Source organism: Lissotriton vulgaris, chromosome 3_1, assembly GCF_964263255.1.
Source record: "Lissotriton vulgaris chromosome 3_1, aLisVul1.2, whole genome shotgun sequence".
NCBI lineage: Eukaryota > Metazoa > Chordata > Amphibia > Caudata > Salamandridae > Lissotriton > Lissotriton vulgaris.
This window is the reverse complement of record NC_141689.1, coordinates 249,986,627-250,008,662: the sequence shown is the minus strand read 5'-3', so window position 1 is coordinate 250,008,662 and position 22,036 is coordinate 249,986,627. Positions and strand designations below refer to the sequence as shown.

Sequence of the window (22,036 nt, the reverse complement as noted above, 5' to 3'; positions counted from 1 at the left end):
TGTGCTGGGTAAAGACCTGGCTTAACAAAGAAATGACATCGAACCATCAGATTTTAGATGATTGTGTATCTATGGATAAAGCTAACAGGGTTCCCTGGCTTGAATATGTAAGATTAATGTTTACAAGACTAGGGCGCCCCGAGATTTACACGCCACCTGACTGTATTAAAAAGGAGGATGTGAGCTGGATAAAGACTAGTTTTTTAAACATGTTAGCACTGGAACGTGAGGAACAGGAGTTAAAGAAACCTTTTGTAAAAGCTAATTATGTGTCATTAACTACCTCCTCGCTTGAGCCGTATTTAAAAATTGTAACTAGACCTTTTCATCGCCATCTCCTGATTAGATTTCGATTCAATTTAATTAATTTAACTTTAGGTTTTTTCCTATTTCGGGTAAACCTGAAAACTCTAATCCATGTCAGTGTGATAACTTTTCAACCCAGGACACTTTGCATTTTATTATGTTTTGTGAGTTCTACTCTAACATCCGGAATTTTTTTTTAATACCATTATTAAGCGAGGCGGGTTTTCTACAAGTTAGGCCTGCTTTCACTTATTTTCAGATGTTAAGTAGTGCTTGCGACATTTTCTGTGTTGCCAGTTTTTTGGTAGCTGCTGTCCGGAGCAAAACTAAAAGATCAGCCATCCTTAATAATAATAATCCGGTCTGATTTTATTGACTATTAATATGAAATTATGGGTATTTTTGTACATGGATTGTATATGGATTGTAATTGTGGATTTTATATATATGAAATGTCTGTACTTGTGTCTTTTATGATTTTAAATAATCGAATAAAGTGCTTTGACTGACTGACTGAAGTAATTTGCCAAACATGTATGTATGTTGATTGACTCGATTTTTCCCATAATATATGTTTGTTTAGCAAATGAAACGTATTGCTAATTTATTGACATAACGGGGTTGCATTAGCACTCTATGGCTGCATTGTATTTCAATTAATCTGAAGGAATACACTTCTATTTGATCTCACCTCTGTGGCCTCAAAGGGCAGTCAAACTCTAACTCCTGGGAAGTATCAAAGTCAAGTAAAAAGAAATCTTTATTTGGTTATTCCAAACCATAAAGTGCATTTCATAAATATTAAAATGTACATTTTTTCACTACATAAAATTCTCCTTTCAAAAAGTTACATTTCATTATATTAAAATTTGCATTCTTGCCTTATATAAAATCACTAATTCCCAGTTTACAAAATAATTCACTCCAGTTCATTAGAATTGATACAAAAAATATTTTTTTTCTCGGATTAAGTCCCTCAGTTATTTAGCCTGTGCTTAAAAGAAAGTTACTGTTGTAGGTTTGCTTTTCGGAGGAGGTAGTTTATCAGTCAGAAGAATGTTACCCCTCAGCATACCAATTTGATGGATGCACCTTCTATCCAGCTGATAACGGCTTGCCTACAGGTACGGGTGTTTAATTCCCCGAAGACGAAGACTGGTTTAAGAAGTGTCTTCCTCAGGTCCATGACTGTTGGGCATGTGCACATCAAGTGACTTATTGATTCTGTTCTGTAACCACATGAACAGCATTTTGTGTCTTTCTTCCTGCCCTTCCAGTATGCAAGAGCTTATACCAGGCTATCTTTGTTTTTATGGCAATATGTTCCTAGAGGGAGAGATTTGAGTCTAGGGTAAATCCAAGTGATTTGACAAACATGCATGTATGTTGGTTGACTTTGTTTTGCCCATAATATATGTTTGTTTAACAAATGAAATGTATTGTTCATTTATTGACATAAGGGGGTTGCATTATCACTCACTATTGCTGCATTGTATTTAAATGAATCTGAAAGAATACACTTCTATTTGATCTTCACCTCTGTGGCCTCAAAGGCAGTCAAACTCTAACTCCCAGGAGGTATCAAGCCCACTGGCATACAGAAGGGTTAAGTAATCTGCAGCATAAATATCAGTAAAAGATAGCAAGTTTGCCGCCTCACTGCTGTCATCATCATCATGGTCAAAGATGTTTGACATCTGGATGTGGCCAGAACCTGTACCGAACAAGTCATCCACTCAATAGTAATATTCGTCTTTAGAAAAAGGCCTACACGGAGACACTTCTCTGAACCTGGCTTTCTCCACCAACCTCTACGCTTGCATTTTTTAATGCATGAGGATGGCATTTATCTGGAATAGTGGAATATGTTCTGAAGCGCATGGAGGTGATGGAGATGGTGCAGGCGTAAAAGTTACAGTTAGAGCCTTTGGCAGAGATGGGGAGCTTGAAAGAAATGGTAGGATGCCTTTGGAGAGAAGGGAGGGGGTAGGGAGGAGGCTTGCAGAAGGGACTGTTGTGGATGTCCATTTGGGGGTCTAGCAGGTTTCCCTGGACCAGTAGAATCGGGGAGCTACAAAACAGCACCAATAAGACCTGGGTGAACACCATAAACTGCGTAGGGTCAGCCAGGTAAGCTGGAAGATTGGAGCCAGGACTGGGGCTGGTGTTGACATTGGGCCCAAAACTGGAGCCCGGTGACCTCTACCAACTTCAGCGCCTAGGAAGGCTGGCCCACTTGAAATGAAGAACGGTGTAGGAGCCCCCCCCCACCCCCCCCCCCCCTTCTAGGCCCAATTATGAGCAATACCGGTGCCTGGACACTGAAAGCTCCGTCCTGCCCCACTTCTAGTGGATCCTCTTTGCGTGCTTCAATGAGGGACAGGACCTGCACTTGGAGCAAGACCTGGAGAGAAATCAGTACAAAGCCCTGCACTCATTCCACACGCTAAGAGCTTTTGTCTCCTGCTCCCGTGCCTAAGGGTGCACTGATCACGAGTCATGCTTAGGTTTCAAGGACACAAACAGACCAGCTTTTTATTTTTTTTAATGTTCCAGGGAAATCTGCTCCGGATTCACATCGAAGAGCGAGGAAAAAAGGAAACTGATGTCATGGCATCAGGATAGAGTCTATATGGTTATACTGTTGTCAGGCCCAGGTGTGGTGCCAAACGCCACAGAGATATTACAGCTTTTCCATAGCCATTCTGGGGCCTAGGGATATTGTAAGGGTGAGGAATGTGCAAGTAGAAGTATCCATAAGAATTCTGTGATAAGTGACTTCAGTACTGGGCAGAAGATTTGCAAATGAGCTACAGTAATATGCCATTAGCACATAGCAAAGTCTTGAATTCACCAGCCAATGTTTGCATCCCTTATGGCAGCAGTTTGATGTACTGCTGATTCTCACAGAAGGCGGCAAAGGCAGAAAAACATCTGAGGATGTGTCTGCAGAACCCCATGGCTTGCATGGATGCCACGTATAGCTGTTTGTGTCGCTGTCTTAGCTGAGCAGTTGTGCAGTCAGAGGCATGGGAAGGCACACTATTTTGGAGGGGAAGAGAGAAGTAAAAGATTAGCGTTTTCCAAGGTTTATGCAAGAATTTGGTGCTCTTGAAGACCAGTCTATTCAGTTCTGAGGGATGTTAAGGAATTTCACTAAAAGATCCCTCTGTATTTTCTAGTGCTGCCTCTTCCAGTGTGGCTTTCTTCTAGCATATAGTGGAGTCCCACGTCATCATGCCCCTGATGGTAGCATTCCTGGATGCTGACAATGTATGGGCTGAGGAGAAAGTGTTTATTGGCCATCAAGAACTCATTGATATGTTCTCGAAGGCTTCCTAATTTCTCTGTCAGTTTATATTTCAAAATGTTCGTTATCCAATTTTTGCTAGATGGGATAGGGAGAGCAACATATAGGCAGAGAGGCCCTGTGGAAGTAATTGGTGAGGGCTTCCTCCAGTAGCTTGCACTGCTGAGTGTCCTCCAGAACGGCTGCTGTAATAAGAAAATCGTCAATTCTGGAGTGGGATACATGGGCACAACAGAGGAAGGTGTATTCTCCCTCCTTTGAATGGAGCAGCCTCCAGTCGTCCACTAGTCCATGGTAATGAACCACGTCTCTGAGAATTGTTCTATCACAAGCATTGTTGGACATGGAGGTGACCCATCGTACCTAAGATGGGATCGAGGGCCAAATTCCAGCCAGCACTCCTCACTGTACATGTAGACCCGAATTTAATCAGTAATTTGGACAACTGAGATAGCAAGAGCGATTAAGAAGAGTTTGAGGCATAAATCGAGCCCAGCACTATGGATTTCTGGCATATAGACAATTTCACTATGCTATTGATCTTCTAAGCCAGTCCAGGTGTTCAGAACTTTGTGGGGTACTGATTTGCAGAGAAGGATGGCAAGTGCACATTTAATTCTTTATCTCATAACTATTTTGCATTGTACCTTGTAATTCCTCTCTTGCAGGGTTAAGCTTAGAGCGTCGACAAAAGTGTACATTAGAACCCCACAGTCCCCTTCAGTCTCTGAATAGGTAGAATTGGATATTATGAGAAATGGACATTGAACATTTACAAGGTTATGAATGAATGAAGTAGTTTTATAGAGCACGCATTACCCGAAGGTGTTTTAGCGCTAGGCGAATTACGGACTGAGGAAGGAGCATCAAGCAGAGTTAGGTCTGAGTGACTTTGTTGTTTACGGGCGGAAATAGCCAGGTCTTTAGCTGCTTTCTGAATAGCTGCAAGCTGTGTTGAGACCGAAGGGAGTTCCATAACATTCCCCCCCCCCGGAAGGTCAGTGTTCTACCGCCCCAGTTTACTTGTTTAATTCTGGGAATCAGGACCATATGCACCGAGCTAAATCTGAATGCCCTACTGGGTGCATACCAGGTAGATCGCTCCTGAAGTAGAGCGGGCCAGTTATTTAGAACCAAGAAATATTGAGTACTAAACAGCCTGGCAAAAAATAATGTTTACCGCGGTTATTGGTTATGTTTTTATACCTTTGTTTAAAATAAATGGCACAAACGTTTTATGTGCTCATTAATATCCCATGTGCCTGGGTAAAATACACTTTCTGCAAACTCCCACTCTTCCACCAATATTATGTTTTTTGTAAAAAACAAAACAAAAAAAAACCCCACATTTCACAATACCCAGGTTAAACAAATTTTTGAGGTATTTGGAATAATGTTAAATATAAATGAGCAACAGCTTAACATTTGATTAGTTTAGTGTGTGCCCAGCGTGGGTATAGAAGAAATGCAACTATTGTGTTCTTTTTCTTTATAGGGTCATTGATCATTTGCTTCCACGTAAACATAAGTTGTGTCCTGAGAGCTCCTGCCCGGAGGTTCAAGTATCCAGCAAGTAGAAATGGGCAATGTGACCAAGTTAAATTGTTAACTTTTTTGGCAGAGAAATAGATGCCTTCTTACACGATACCACTAAGTAGAATAAGTGTGTACCATTTAAAACAACTGAATGCGGGCAACTGCATATTTTTATTTTTCAACCAACCATGCTGCCACGTTTTGCAGAAAAAGACCTTCGTTCACTATACTAAGGAAGAGGTTATAGGTGGCCACCAGACAGGAGGAGAATACAGTTGGGAAGAATCAGTTCAGGGGAGGGGCACTTGGTGCTGGAGTGCACAGGGGGTTGTGGGCTGACAGAAGTGCGGGTTACTGAATTCCCCAGATAGAAGCCATTTCTTAGACCTTTCCACAGACGTTGGTCAGACTTAGTGGCACAGCAGACAGAATACATTCTTACAGCCTCGAAGGTAAATATCATTTAAACCAAAGTGGGAAAAAATTAATTCTCACGTATTATATTTCTGCAGGATTGCAGTATGCTGATCTGTAAGGAGGTTGTTTTAAAACGGTTGATCAAGGGGAAGAAAAAAATGGTCAGTATACATGTGTGAAGTTCCACACCGAAAACATACAGAAATGATCCTTTGAGTATGAGGCACCCACGTTAGCAAATGCCTTGTGAAGGACTTCCCTGAGGTTCACAGAGAGCAAATGATCCTGAGGTGTAGCTCCATAGTTATAATGTTAATTCAGATACACAGACTTTCATGCAAGCAGCAGCAGAGTGAAATAATAATAAACGGACTGCATTTGTGCTGTGACAATTCCACAGCCCAATGCGAGAAAGAAAGAGAGAACATGCGAGCATGTGCTTTCAATTATAAGAGTCGATCCGTTCAATACATCTCTGAAAGAAAAGATTATCTGCAAAAGCTAAATGCTGAATGACAGTGTGTACAAGCAAAGTACATTCGGAGGAGTTATTTCTGAGTGTAGGCGGTTTAAAAGAAAGATGCGTGAAAAGACGTTAACTCACAAACCTGTTGGTATTTTTACTTTTGGCTGCAGCACAAGATTATTTTTTGCTTAAACTAGAATAATAAAATGATTTATTATAAAGCACGTGTTCCCTATTTCATGGCTGAATGTTGCAAAGTTGATTTGGAAGTAATGATTAAGAGCCTCCTATTCTGGTTCTTTAAATATGTTTTTAGCGTAGGGAAAAACTGTGCAAAGTTCTATAATATATTTTAGGCTAGTGAGCGATGATCACTGGACTAGTGCAACTTGATCGCAGAAAGAAGTTTGCATTTACAGTGATTTGCTTACAATTAAACAGGACTGTATTTTGAAGAAAGGAATTTGTTTTACTGAGTTTGTGTGTCATTCATTAGCTGCACCATTTGAAATGCAAATCCCGGCAACATGCTAATAGGGTTGGTAGGCTGGCCTTCCAGAAGCACTTCATGACTGAATCTCTGATCATTTAAGGGTAGCTATTCACTAGACCCCTAGACTAGGTGACTTTGGGGTGCTCAGAAATATACATGCTGGTTTTAAGTAGAATCTAACCAATCACTGAACAGAAATAAAAGGATCAAGTACACATATTCTTCATTGGTAGATTATTTCCAAATCTATCAAAATGCAAAGCCTATCAATACAACATATCTATTCCAAATTTAACAAACAATCTAGCTACCTTTTATCAAGACTTTTTTTTTATAAACAAAATCGAACAAATAATAAGTAGTAGATGATCATGATGCCCACCATTAGTATTTCGGTAGAATTCTCTGGCATTCGTTTATTGGAGAAATTGAAGCAAATAAACAAACATGGAATGGAATTCAATTGTGCAATAAATAAATTCTCATGATTATTTTCTCCAGTTTCCAAGCATCAGTGAACCCCTTGCTACCTCTAACATGGTTGGAATTGTTTCCATTGGACAAGTGCTGAAATTGTTCACAAAAGAGTTCAGTTTAATCAGTCTTTTTGTCAGATGTTTCTTCTGGTCCCGTTGTAATGATCCCATTGGCAGTTCCATTTGTAAAAGGCTGAAAAACAGAACAAAATCTTATTTCTCATAATGGAAGATGACAAACATGTTCCATTGAAGTATGATCAGAACGCTATACTTTTTAAATACACTTCAGTCAACAGACTCGGAGAGCTGGAAAAATCAAGAATCCGATTTCTATGTTGCAATTAAGGAAATGAGACAGTAAAGCATATGCTGTAATGTACTTATTCTATTTGTTGTTGGTGGCTATAGTTAGCTTACGATATGTGAATTGTTACTTTTTAACCAAGAGTCTATACATTACTGTGATAAAACAATATTACTAGGTACATAATGCAGGCATTTTACAGTATTTCAGTAAATCATTAACATTTACAAGTATAGCGATAAGACGCTAATGAGTCAGGATGAAGAGAAATGTAAATATTTTAATTTCCCAACCTGCATAATAGACTTCCCAATATCTATATGGGACCCACTCTTTTCTTATTGGGGTAAAACAAGGACATCCATACGGATAAGTACAAAACCTCACAGTATACATAAATACCACCATTACCAATATCATATGTTTTGATGGATTTAAAGCACAACAGTTAGTGAAAGTTGGCAATAATACAGAGAGTATAAAAGTTATTATGTTTTTCAAATCGTATATCATTGCATGCTGAATTATAGTGCAGTATCTACTAAAGCCTCTGTTTGTTATACAATAGAGTTTAACATTTACTATTGCACAGAGAAGAAGTGCCATCCTGTATAAATGGTGGGCGTACATAAATGACTCCTCACTTACATGAGGCCCACAAACACCATTAACCTCTAGAAACAGTAAACGTCCTAGCATCAAGCTGCATTTATTTTGCACTTATTTTGGGATTGAGTTTCCTTTGTCTAGCTATTCTGAATCTTGGTAGGCTGACTCTTCCTTCCTTTCGCCCTCCCCACAAAACCCCAACAGTTTTAATATCAAAGTAACATCTAACTCAAAACCTTCAGTTTCAATCTGGCGACTAGTCACATCACCTCAATTTTAGGCCCAACTAATGCTTTTCCAATTCACTGGTGAACAAATGACGAGTTCTAACCTCACTCAAGGACAAGGTACTTCCGGAGGCTTCATTTGATGAAATCTACACACAGGCCGTCCAGACCAAGTCAGACAAGTTTTTGCTTTATGACAACCCCTTCTAAGCAGCCATCTGGCAACAAAAAGACTCACTACAATAGTCCACCAAGAGACCTTAAAATCACAGGTCTGAATCTGGATACCAATAAAATGGGCAATAACATTTATTAGTTTTGAACACATTATTTGAACACCTTGAAACAATTTATGTTGTGGTGCGTCCTACAGAGATGGCCATTATCCTTTACTGAATTTAATTCACTTTGCATGAAGTTGATGGCCCAACAAAAGAATTGTACTGTATGACCTCTCCATCCAAGATTATTTTATTTATTTATTTGTACGGAGTTTTATATAGCGCAAACTTGACCCAAAAGTATCAGAGCGCTTCACATAGCACCAGTTGCGTTACATGAGGCCACATTCATTTTCTTTTTCTTTCTTTTTTTTTGTTAGGCATGGGGAGATTAAGTGATTTGCTCAGAATCCCAGGATGTTCAGCGTGGTTCCCAAGACCCAAACCCAGTTCCCCAGATTCGAAAACAACCGCCCTAGCCGTTAGGCCAACTCCTCTCAGGCTGTATACAAAAATTCCAAGGTGGCGAATCTTAGCCATGCTGCGAGTTAGCTGCTCTCTAAAGAGGCTCTGCAATGCCTCGCTTATAATCAGCAAAATGCATGCAAGAAGGTTCCTCCAGGCCACAGCATGCCATATTCCCAGCTTTAGAGCTACCTTCTGTCCCACGTCGGCTCTGAAGAAAGAAGACGATGCACACAAGCAGCAAAAGCATTTGGTGGCTGTCGAGGTAACAGAATTGTAGAAGGTGGCTACCAGAGGTGCAGTCACTGGAGATGCAGACCTTGATCAAGGCAGTGCAAAGCCACGCTGACTGTAGAAGAGTAGCACAGGAAGTCTCCTTCACCCCTTGCCAATACTCACAGAGAGGCTAGTGCTTTGGGGCCTGTCTGGGCCAGTTACGAGGCACCTCTTAGGGCAGTGCTGAACTTCCCCTCAACTTGCTTTCTCATTGAGAACGCAAAAATACATCTAACACAGCTCTGGTGGGATGACTGACCAGGTTCCTAAGGCTGGATCAGAGCTCGGAGTGGACCTGACCTGCCATCTTGAACACGCTGGTGATGTCACCAATATTCATGATCACTGCCATTAGCTGGGATCGCCGTGAACAGTTTGGAAGGACCATTAACATTTCCTACCCTTTATACAAGTGAGCCTATTGTTTGCAGATTGACAGTGCTCAAGGCGCAGTGTTACTTCCCCCATATTTGAATGGTACATACCTGTTAAAGAATTTATGTGGCGTGACAAATATCCTCTATATACTGAGAATTAACAGTAATTAAGCCAAAGGCATATTTTGATGTCATACAAGTCTAAATTGGACTGCTGGTGGATGATCACTAAATCTTACCCTTGAACGTAGTAAAACTCGCTGGCACACTCTGGACCAACACTTTATTCTCTAAATGTTAGGCCCTTAATCTAAATTAACACAGCAATCAATTTTTTCAGAAACAGTCTCTGGCTGAAAACCCAAAGTGGTTGAACCTGACCGTGCATCCAGTGCAGGCAGAATCGAAATCTCTTACATTTTCCATTACAGTGGTTGCTATGCCACAACAAAAACTAGTGGAGATGTTTAAGAAATTCAATCTGACTTGGAAACTATTCACTTGAAAATGAAGCAAACTGACTTGTGCCTGGCAGACTTACAGAACGCACTGTCCGAAAATCTGGACTGGAATAATGAGATACGGAACATACAGGAAAAGAAATGACAAAACTGGAGGATTGAAGCAGGCTTAATAGCATCCGGATTTCTAGCCTTTCTGGCAAAGAAGACGGAGAAGCCAGGTCGTTCCTCTCTAAAATCATGCTTGATGAACTAGACACAACAATCGTTACAGCACAGAAATTCCAGAGGGCACACAGATTATGCCCCAGGCAAATTAATGCCGGTAGGCTTGTGGTTGCATATGTTATAGCAACATCAAGAAAAACATATTCTTCATATCGTAAAACGAAAAGAATCTCTGCAGTGTAAGGTGCATATAATCTTCATCCTCCTGACTTTGAGAGAAAGAAAGAAATTCAGGATGAGGTTTCTTGCACTGTATCTAATCCACTGAAAGTGGGAAATTTTACTTTGTGGACCACTTGACCCCCCCCCTCTCCCCCCCCCTCACCCTCACCCCGTCATAAAGGCTGTCTCTTCTGTATTTGGAGAATGGAAAGGGAGACAGTCCACAGAATAGATTTTAATGGCATGAGCAGTTTTGTGAAGCAGAAGACATTTCTCTCATATCTTGCCATTAGAAAGCTAGGCATAGCATTAATTCTGGAAACTTATCTACTGCCATTTGAAGCATCTAAGTTGAAAAGAGACTGGAAAGGTAGTGTGAACTCAGCATCTGCCCCGGTAGTAAGAAAAGAGTCAGTAGCCATATTATTTAACAAGAGTCTTCCAGTCCAGATTATGAAAACATGGTTTAATGCCAACAAACACTTTATTTTCAACAGGATAAATATCCAAAAATCACAAGTAGTTATAGGCTCCATTTATGTCCCAGTCACAGATAAAACCCATTTCTTCTAAAATCTGAGTAGAACCCTCAATCAGATTGGCCAATAATATGAGGAGGGGATTGGAATGTGACAAAAGATGCCACAGGGGATCTGTCAGGAACACCTCATATGCTCCATGATCTCAACCAGTGCTTACTACGGCATCATTTAGAAAATCATACCATGGAGATTGATCAATACTACAGAAAGACAATACAAGTTTTTGTTCTATGTCCATAACACTGAATCAAGTATGGACTATTTCTTGATCTCCAGGGCCCTGCTCAAACAATTATTATTATTTAATGCATTTATAGAGCTCATGGCTGCCCAACGGGCTTACCAGCGCTAGCACAGAAAGGTTAGAGAGGGCGCAAACAACTGACAAAAAAGCCAGGTCTTCACTTACTTACAAAAGATCTCAAGGGAGGTGGTGGTCCTGACTGAGAGGGGAAGCGAATTCCAGAGTTTGGGACATAAGTATTTGAAATAACTCCTCCTTGTCTCAACCATTTTCACCTGACACAGATGGCCGCAAGGCCCAAGCTGCATCTATGTAAACTCACTTAGGGACCTACGGGGCCACTAGACTGTAGCCTTATACATAAAACACAGTGCTTTGAACAGGGTCCGTTTCTCAAAGGTCAGCTTGTGAAGCTCACGAAAATGGGTGGAAAGAAACACGCCGAGGAACATGGCAAAGAAGTCTGGCAGCAGCATTCAGCACAATTTGCAGTTTATTCAAAAGGAACTTCGAAATTTCCAAATACAACACGTTTCTATATTCCAGACGAAAAGTTGTTAAAGCACACATCACTGTCCTTTGAGCAGAAACAGGGAGAAGCCTCAGATTTATGCAGGCATTTAAGGAGCCTAAAACACGTGCCAAACATGTTGTTGATCTGGGCAATCCATCCTGAGTCTGTCAAAGCAGAAGCCCAGATCTTTTATAAGCTGCTTAGGGATGAGGACCAGACCTTAAATCTCTGGCCAGTCTGTTGGTACCCAAGGTGGAGGTTGGTTACCCACCACTAGAACATCAGTTTTAAACAACTGTCTTTGATCCAAAGGGCCACTGCCATTAGGCATGGCCTCAGCACAGGACTGCTTTTGTTCTCTGTAGAAGACAAAGAAAAAATTATTTGGGTATCATCCCCATAACAAAATTGATTATTGCTGAACGCTTCTACAATGTTTGCTAGCGGTCGAGCAAAAGCATTGAAGAGCACAGGACTACGGGATGATCCAGGTGGGACCTCGAAAAGCATCTTGCGAACAGGAACAAATGGAGCTGGAGGTCACTTAAAAGGTAGGATTCTGAAAAAAAGAGTGGTAAAATTGAAGGGCAAGGCCCCTGATAAAGCAGATTGCCAGCCGTTGGAGGATGATGTGGGACATGTTGTCAAACGCTGTAGTGAGGTCCAACTGTGGTTCCAGAGTCGAGGGATGCTCTAAGCTGTGCAGTGACTCTTAACAAAGCGGACTCCTTACTATGGCCATGTTGGGAGCCAGTCTGCGAGCAATGGAGAAAGTTGTGGAGTTCCAAGTAAGAATACAATTTGGAATGGATAGGTTTTTCTAATAGCTTACTTAAGGCTAGAAAGAATGAGATGGGAGGAATGTTTTCAGGTGTGGACGCATCAAGAGTAGTTTTTTTTTTTTTTTTTTTTTTTTTTTTTAAAAAGAGTGGCATAACCATAGAATGTTTTCAAGAGGCAGGGACCAAAGCTTGGGTCATGGACTTGTTGAGAAGATCTGAGAGAGTAAATCGTGGCTGAGGTTAAGTATCCGCAAAGGAGCAGGTTCAGATGGAATTCAACAATGGCTCAAAACTCTGATGGTCAATTAAAGTTAATGACTCCAGGATAGGACGACAGGTTATCTTCTACAATATCTATTTCTTCCACAACCATGTAGGAGAACCCCTCATTCAAAGGGACATTAAATGAGACGTAGCTGCTAGCTACTATGTCGATAAAGAAATTGCCCAGTTCATTTCATCTATCAGAGGATAGGGGCATCGAAGGAGCCATAAAAGCTGGATCTGACAGGGCTTTGACCTGAAATAACTCTTTGGCCGGATTCTTGGCACAGCTAATTCTATTACTGAAGTAAGCATCATGAAGTTTTTGGCACGCCTTATGGTAGAATTTCATAGCTTTCGGGTACTTCAATTTGTCATCTGTGTTATAATGTCTGTGCCAGATACACTGCACGAGCTTACAGGTTTTCTTAAGTTCAAGAAGCTGGGGGGTGAACGAGATCTACTTTTAATAACAGTGGTTTTCGTAAGGAGAGTTTCGGTGTAGACTCCACCCAACTATTGACTTTCAGCACCCTGCAGTCAATAGAACCCTCAAACTTCAGGATGATGTTAGAGAGGTGGGGGTTAAACAGAAGGGTTGGGCAGCCTCCTACATCGCTTAGGAGTGCCATGGTTCTTCAGTTTAAGGAATGTCCAATTTTTCAACTACACAAGTACATTTTCTGTTAAATATGATAGCAATCTTCCGCCGCTTATGACAGTGCATGACCATTCTATGCTTAATATGATTACTCTAGACATTTAAAAGCCTAAATCTTACCAGTGGTAGATGTCAGTCTAAGGTTACTGGGACCCAACTGGTAAAAAAGAAATTAAAGACTTACATGAAGGAATACCTGACACTGAACAAACATTCAGTATCCTCCCCTCGGATACTCTGGGTGGCCTTCATCAGGGGTCATATTGATAAAAGATCTTGGCAGACAGTTCCTACAGTATCTACGTATCCCCACGTTGATTGCAGAGGCAGCTGACCTCCATGAGACGTATTTCAGGAGAAGAAATCGTACAGGCAATTACAGCAATGGCAACTAATAAGGCTCTGGGGAAACGTGGCCTGGCAGTTGAGTTTTATAAGAGTAATGCACCCATATTAGTTCCCATTTCTGTGTAGGATACTTGAGGATGTGACAGGTGGGAACAGCATCTGTCCAGAATATAACAGAGCATTCATTATATTTATGCCAAAGAAAGGCAAGAACACCACAGCATGCGCAAGTTACACTCTTATTTCTCTTTTAAATTGGGGTGCGAATATCTTGGCTAAAGTACTTGTTACCTAGCTGCAGCAATACATTCCTTATTGATTCATAAAGAGCCAGCAGGATTTGTCCAGAATAGATCTTCAGTGGAACATCTTCCAATGCTTCTGCATTTGGTGTGGCAGACAAAAGCTAAGAAACTTAAATCATTGTGTATTCGTTAAACGCAGAGATGGCACTTGATCACTTTGAATGGCAATACTCGCTTCATATCTTACAGAGTGAGATTTAGTCCAAAGTTGATACGTAAAATAAGCTGGATATATGAACAATTGTCTGCAATGCGCTACAGAAATGGTTTCATATTAGATGCCTTCCAGATTTACCAAGGCACCAGACAAAGTTACCCTCTATCCCTTCTGTTTTTGCTAGCATAGGAGCCATTAGCAGTGGTGAACTATAAGTCAAAGGATGTTAAAGGCATCCGAAACGTCTTTCTCCTTATACACAGATGATATTTTGGTGATGCTAACAGAGCCACAAGCATCCTTGAATTATGCCATATTGTTTATTTCCGATTTTGCTAAGTTCTCAAGCTACATAATTAACTGGACCAAAAGTGAGGTGCCCCGAGTAAACATTATTACTACAAGAACCTCGATATCAGAGCTTTCTTTTAAATGGCTGCCTAATGCAATGAGATACATTGGAGTCTGGATTACGCAAAGCACATAAACAATTAATTACTGAGAACAATTTGTCACTTTTTAGAGACCACAAAAAGATACTCCCGAAAATGAAAATGTCTCCTTTGGGGGGGGGGATTCAAATGATTAAAATGGCAATTACCCCCGCTTTAATTACACAATCAGCATGTTACCCCTTAAACTCCCTTGGAAATTGATTAAAGATATAATTGAGTGAATTAAGGAATACATCTGGGATGAAGAAAAACTAAGATTGAGAATGTCTACACGTTATACTTCTATGACTTCAGGAGGCCTGTGACTGCTTTGTACAGAACTTTATTACAGAGCCTATCATCTTTTGCACCTGACCCAGTACCGGACATCACCGTAGGAAGCACTTGATTGGGTCATTATCGAGTGTCATTTTTTACATTCCTCATCTGGTCTCTCACCACTCAACTATGAAACAAAATACTCTGCAGATCCACAGAATCCATAGTTTAAAAAAAAGAGACTGTGGTTAGAAAACCATTAACAAAATGTTTCCAATCTTCCTTCTTCTGGCCATATACATTTTATGTATTTTGTGATGGGCAGCAGGATTGCCACCTATATGACTCAAAAGAGAATATTAACAGAAGCGTCTACCATACAAGGCCTGGGTGGCAGTCAGCAGCAAAATAATATACAGCAAGAGCAAAGACATGACATGACCATCTCAGTACAGACCCTCCTTACCTGAGATTCTCCCTTGCCTGCTCCTTGGGCATTTTTACTCTGTGGGCCTGCTTCAGCAACGGCTTTTTTTGGCCATATGTGATTTATCAAAGGAGCAATATATGGATAGATATACGGCTCCAGAAACTTCTTGTACACCCACAGGAGAACTGGTACAACAATACATGGAATGCACACCATGGTGAAACTTCAAACCTGCAATTACAAATATATGAACAGTAAATCACCACACAAAGCAGTACAAAATGATAGGTTGTGGTACAACTATAAATCTTATATTATCCCTAGCAAACTTGTCCTGATGAAGAATTGCAGGCAATGCACAACATAACCAAACTGCCATAACTTCGCTGTGACTAATCTTGCTGGACTACAACAAGGATATCAACAAATCTTAAAATGTAGATGTTTAATTCTTTCTGAATTAAAAAAAATATATAAAAACCATTAATTTCACAGAGTAGTGCTAAGCATTCAAGAAGGGATAGGTTACTTGAGTCCTTGGAAAGAACGGAAAGGTTGTAAACAATTAATACAACATTTGTTTGGAATAATATTTTACATTTAGAAGTGGAACTCCAAGACTTCATTCTCGAAAGAAAAATTGGAAGTTGTGGCGTTTTGGAGTGATTGGAGACAGTGAAACAGTAATTAATGAGACAGAGTCAACATGAACAGTGGAAAACGGGGATAGAAGGGGAAGTGAAGATATATAAGTGAAGAGTGTTGGAGTTAGGAGGAATGAAGATGTGACATTCATGCGTCATCATTATTACTCTTTTTACATACACTAGCACACAGATATAACACCTTCAACACAACTTAAGAAATACCATCCCGCCACCCCTCACACGAAACAAAGCACATAGTGGAACATAATGGCCTGCACACTGAAACCAAAAGTATGAGCTGCACCATTAAGAGGCAAAAAAGCTATATCGAGCAGGCCCAAGTCTCTTGTGGAAGAGATGTCATTTTTCCAACATTTTTCTAGTGATGGTAAAAAACATTATTTTTCTTTCCATATCTTCTTGAAGCTGTGTATAATCTAAGGTTACTGTCCAACAGCGAAAGTGGCTTAATATACTGAGATTACTTCAGTCAAATCTCTGTTTGTAAATATCATAATTTCAAAACCACGAAATGCAGGGCAAGTTAATATGGGAGCAAGTTAATGGGAGGCCGTTCATTCGCATATCTAGGTCCTAAGATGTGGAATGCTCTCCCGTTGGTGCTAAAAACAGAAACTAGTCTTCTTGCTTTCAGCAAAAAATTGAAGACTCTTCTGTTCTAAGTTCTTCGGTTCTGTTTTTCTTTTCTTTCAGCAATTGCTTGTTTTCTTCTTCAGTCTGTCCCTGGCGCCGGGAAACCCATTGCGGGTAGCTGTGCGCAATACAAGTTCAATAAATAAATAAATAAATATGAAATCTATGCCCCTCAGTCAACTATTAAGATACATACGCCATACAGTTGCTTCGCTTTAATGACAATATAACCAATGCGGACACTAAATAAGGTCTGTTATTTTACAGATACTGCCGCTCAAAAAGAAATTGACCCAATACAACAACGAGGTCTGTCACTGTGCAGATACTGCCGCTCAAAAAGAAATTGATCCAAAAAAGACAGCCGCAGTGATTCAGTCAATTTTTTGACATACAAGGTATCTAATGCCTATGTTATATTTCTCATTATCAAGTAATGGCATTAGCTAATACTAAAGCTAAGCTACGGGTAATCGTTTTGGTGCTGACTTATTAAAATAGCTACTCTTAAATGGAGGTTAATTGCTCCTATATAATAAGTAAGGTGGCCTTATACCACGTGCTCCAAATCCTATGAATACGTTTTATTTTGTGTGGCGTTAGTGCCATATTGACCAAATAAATCAAATCTGTTTGTTTTGATATTGAACTGCCATTCTGAACGCGGAACCATTAACGCGATTGAGCTAAACATTATCAAGGTACTATTGTTTACTGCTGAATGAATTGCTTAAATATGTATTGCAAGGTAGTCGATATCCAGATGGCTAAATAACTAATACTGTTAAACAGTGATGTATCCTGCCTTAAACTAAGACAAAATGCAATCAGTTTTGATATAGTGCAGTGACGCTACCAATAGTCATAGTTGAAAGCTATGAAAACTTGTTTGATAAGTAACACAAGCTAGCAGTTATAAGATTGCCCATAAAAAACGTCAAGTTGAGACTTAAGATGAGTTACTTTCACTAAGATACCTGTGATATTCGACTTGATAACATAGGTTTTTGCACCTTTTGGCCAAAATAATATGTTACAGATATCCACACATTCTGTGGACTTAAAAATTTAAAGTAGTTGTTTTTTTTTTTTAAAAAGTGAAATCTTTTAGAGGTTAGTTGCAGGTGTTAGATGTGTGTTATATTATATGTAATTGTTTGTGATATTGAATATGATATAGAATCAGTAGTAATTTCCGTTCTATGTTGTTGTAGGGGTCAACGAGTATCTCTCCCATATAGTCCTGAAGATGGTCTTGCATATTGATTACTAAAGACCGAAACGTCGACCACCCCTTTTTCTTCCACAACTGTATTTTAATTGTTATAAAGAAAAGCTTGTACTCTTGTTACAGAGAAGTTGATTTAAAATCTGTATTATGTACTTCATGTAACATTGTGCTTGATACACTGTATTGTACCCTATGCTATGAAAATTTACATATAAAATTTATTTTTTCTATCTACACCTGCCTCTACACTCCATTTCTGTTCTGAGATTAATAGCTCCATATTTTGTGACATTTAGCACATATCTTTTGAAAAGATTAACAAAGTTGCTTATTGATGTAACAAGACTATCATTGACTTTGGGTCTAACAACTAAGAATCTAAATAATTCCCAAAAAAACTTCGTTGAGCAAATTCCCTTGAAGGTATTTTTACTTTAACATACAATTTTGACCAAATGCTCAAGGGTATATTGGGTTGCCCATTTTTCTTTGTATTTGTCCACCATGTCAATTTATGAAGCCAATGCTCGTAAATAGGGATGGTGGGTTGTCCCACTCTCCGCCCCAGCCCCAGAGTGAAAGAATGGTGCGTTTGGCGGCAAAAAAGAGATTGCAGATTTGATTGCCTGCTGCGGAGTGGGCAAAATCCCTCAGCAGGTTTGCCTAGGATCCCGAATTCAGGGAGTTGGTCTAACTCTAAGCCCTGGATCCGACAAACAGTTGAGAAAATAGCAACCCAGAGGTCCTTCGGGTAGGGGCAGGACCAAAGGAGGGCGCCAGTGTCACTACATCCTTGCCACCCTGTTTCAGGGTGGGTGGCATTGATGAGATGCAAGTGGTGAATTGTTGTTCCTCTCTTTAGGCAATCATGGCCTAGGTAAGAAACTGAATGGAGATCAAATAAGGTAATGTTAAAATCAGACACAGACATAGCTGATGGTTGTTTAATTTAAAAGATACCACAGGATGTAAGACACTAATAAATACAGGTATGCAGCTCCTCCTTGTAACACAGGTGCATCTTGTCTGTCCTTTTTGAATGCAGGCTCACCACCCAGGCTCAAGTAGATGCCACAGTCAACACTAGTTTTTTTCCTTCATCTGAAAGGAACAACGGAGCCTGGTTTTAGGTAGGTGTCCATTTCTTTAACAGCCCTCCTGGGTTGGCAGCAATACATTCAAGAAAGAACCACAAAACAGAACAAAATAAGCCATGAACAAGGTAGGAAGGATACAAATCCCTGTAAGTTTAAAAAGCGATACAATTAAAACATACTAAACTGTTAAATAAATGGTTGTGTTCTATTTTTGGCAAACTAGTCACCTAAAAAGTGGATTTTAGAATTCTATGTCAGGACCTGGAGGTGTGGTTTATGCCAGCACTTTTTCAATGCATTAAACAGCAGCCGTTTTATTAACGACAAAAAAGTAAATTTCCCAAAATTCTTGGGGAAATGAGAAAATCACAGTAACAATCGTCCAATCATGGCCCAGCGTGGCAGCCCTTCTCAGCATCGGTCGACCTGCCCTTGTCCTCTTTCTTAGCTGCTGCAGCCGAAGTTAAGTCAGAGACATCGATCCCCGCTCTAGATCTTTTACCACAATGTGTATTCCATGCTGTATTGTGGGTTTTTATGGTATTGCATTGCTTTATCTACTTGTGTTTTGAAAGTTTTGTTGCACTGCGACTGTAGGAACGCTCTGTCACTCCTTCGCCGCCACTCAATGTATTCACAGCACTGTAGAACCGCGAGGGCCAACGCACGGCTGTCCTCCCACAGCAAAAGAGAACAGGGAGTTAAAGAAGGAGGCGGGTGGAAGAGAGCAGCAGATCGGCACAGGAGAAGAGAACAGGGAGTCAGAGAAAGAGGCGGGTGGAAGAGAACAGCAGATTAGCACAGGAGAAGAGAACAAGGAGTGAAAGAAGGAGGCGGGTGGAAGAGATCAGCAGATCGGCACAGAAGAAAACAGGGAGTTAGAGAAAGAGGCGGGTGGAAGAGAACAGCAGATTAGCACAGGTGAAGAAAACAGGGAGTTAAAGAAGGAGGCGGGTGGAAGAGAGCAGCAGATCAGCACAGGAAAGGAGAAGAGAACAGGGAGTTAGTGAAGGAGGCAGAGTGGAAGAGAGCAGCAGATAAGCACTGGAGAAGGGAAGAGAACAGGGGATTAAAGAATGAGGTGGGGTGGAAGACAGCAGCAGATCAGCACAGGAGAAGAGAACAGGGAGTTAGAGAAGGAGGAGAGGTGGAAGAGAGCAGCAGATCAGCAGAGGGAGAAAAGAAGAGAACGGGGAGTTAGAGAAGGAGTTGGGTGGAAGAAAGCAGTAGATCAGCACAGCAGAAGAGAACATGGAGTTAAAGAAGGAGGTGAGGTAGAAGAGATCAGCAGATTAGCACAGGAGAAGAGAACAGGGAGGTAGAGAAGGAGGCGGGTTGAAGAGAGCAGCAGATCAACTCAAGAGAAGAGAAGTGAACAGGGAGTTAGAGAAGGAGGTGGGTGGAAGAGAGCAGCATAACAGCACAGCAGAAGAGAACATGGAGTTAAAGAAGGAGGCGGGTGGAAGAGAGCAGCAGATCAGGACAGGAGAAGAGAACAGGGAGTTAGAGAAAGAGGCGGTGGAAGAGATTAGCGCAGGAGAAGAAAACAGGGAGTTAAAGAAGGAGGCGGGGTGGAAGAGAGCAGCAGATCAGGACAGGAGAAGAGAACAGGGAGTTAGAGAAAGAGGTGGTGGAAGAGAACAGCAGATTAGCGCAGGAGAAGAAAACGGAGTTAAAGAAGGAGGCGGGGTGGAAGAGAGCAGCAGATCAGTACAAGAGAAGAGACGAAAACAGGGAGTTAGAGAAGGAGGCAGGGTGGAAGAGAGCAGCAGAAGGCGTGAGGGTGGTTGACAGGTAGAGTTAGGGCGGTAGAGTGAGGGCGATAGAGTGGTAGAGTGAGGGCGGTAGAGTGGTAGAGTGAGGGCAGTCAAGTGAGGGCAGTCGAGTGAGGTCGGTAGAGTGGTAGAGAGAGGGCAGTAGAGTGAGGGCGGTAGAGTGAGGGCGGTAGAGTGAGGGCGGTAGAGTGAGGGCAGTAGAGAGGGCGTGAGAGTGGTAGAGTGAGGGCGGTAGAGTGAGGCCGGTAGAGTGGTAGAGTGAGGGGGGTAGAGGTAGGGCGGTAGAGTGGTACAGTGAGGGTGATAGAGTGAGGGGGTAGAGTGAGGACGGTAGAGTGGTAGAGTGAGGGCGGTAGAGTGGTAGAGTGAGGGCGGTAGAGTGAGGGTGGTAGAGTGAGGGCGGTAGAGTGAGGACGGTATACGCTGCAACGCTAGGCCTGACCTAAAAAATGGTCTGCAGCAACACAGGAAATTTCGAAAACTCTAGCAGGTATCTGGTTAATGTCAATTGGACCTGATGCAATCTGCGGTAAATTGAAGTAGAACAGTGGTTTAATTTTTGTTCATCGTGCTGATTTAATTCGGGTGAGAGGCCGCTCACCGACGATGGGGATTTTCTGTAGAATGTTTTCGTTGCCACTATTTTTTAGTACATGCCACCTGCGTTTATAGTGCCTTGCAAATGTATGCTACGCTCAATGTTCTGCATAAAGGTATTTTGCTAAAGGCACAACATGATGATTCGCACGAGTGCACGTTTGAGAGAGATCAGCATTTGCCTGTGTGGTTGTTTTTGGATGATATAATTAATTTGCTGCCTACGTATATTATGCCATGCATGGGTTGTGTGGACTGTGGGATACAGTATGTGAGCGCGTTGAAGGGTTGTGTACCCTAGTGTGCGTTGCCTGAGACTCCTGGTCCCGGCGTACAGTATGTGTGTGCGTTGTAGGGTCGCACATTTAAAAAAGTTGCTCTGATGGTCACAGAAAGCCGGACCCCGAAACATATGTTCCGTTACTGACTGGATTTATAACAACCTTGTGTTAGATTTTTTTAAGTGATTATGTCATCTGTATTACTGATAAAATGTACTCACACTTTTCTCCCAGTACCGCACGTACCTTAGTTTCTGGCTCCCTTGAACCCGACTCTTTCTTGTTGGTTCTTTCAATCCGCCTGACCACCGCAGACGTCAACAAAACAATCCAGAACTGTCATACGCCGGAAGCGTGCCGACAACTTCCGGGAATGACGCATTTCCAGGACGAAAATACCCAATCGCAGATCAGCTGGAGAGGCGTCATGACCCGGAGGCGTGGAGTAGTGGACACT

At 41.3% G+C, this 22,036-nt stretch overlaps 1 protein-coding gene across 1 annotated transcript; it reads right to left on the bottom strand.

Annotated features, from left to right (window-relative positions):
* Positions 1-1,048: 1,048 nt before the first annotated feature.
* Positions 1,049-21,958, bottom strand: C3_1H18orf32 (chromosome 3_1 C18orf32 homolog). Its single transcript, XM_086960371.1, has 3 exons — positions 21,826-21,958; positions 15,334-15,528; positions 1,049-7,197 (listed from the first exon to the last, which is right to left on the bottom strand). The coding sequence occupies exons 2-3, from the start codon at positions 15,511-15,513 to the stop codon at positions 7,123-7,125; spliced, it is 255 nt and encodes an 84-aa protein (XP_086816497.1). The 5' UTR covers positions 15,514-15,528; positions 21,826-21,958; the 3' UTR covers positions 1,049-7,122.
* Positions 21,959-22,036: the final 78 nt, after the last annotated feature.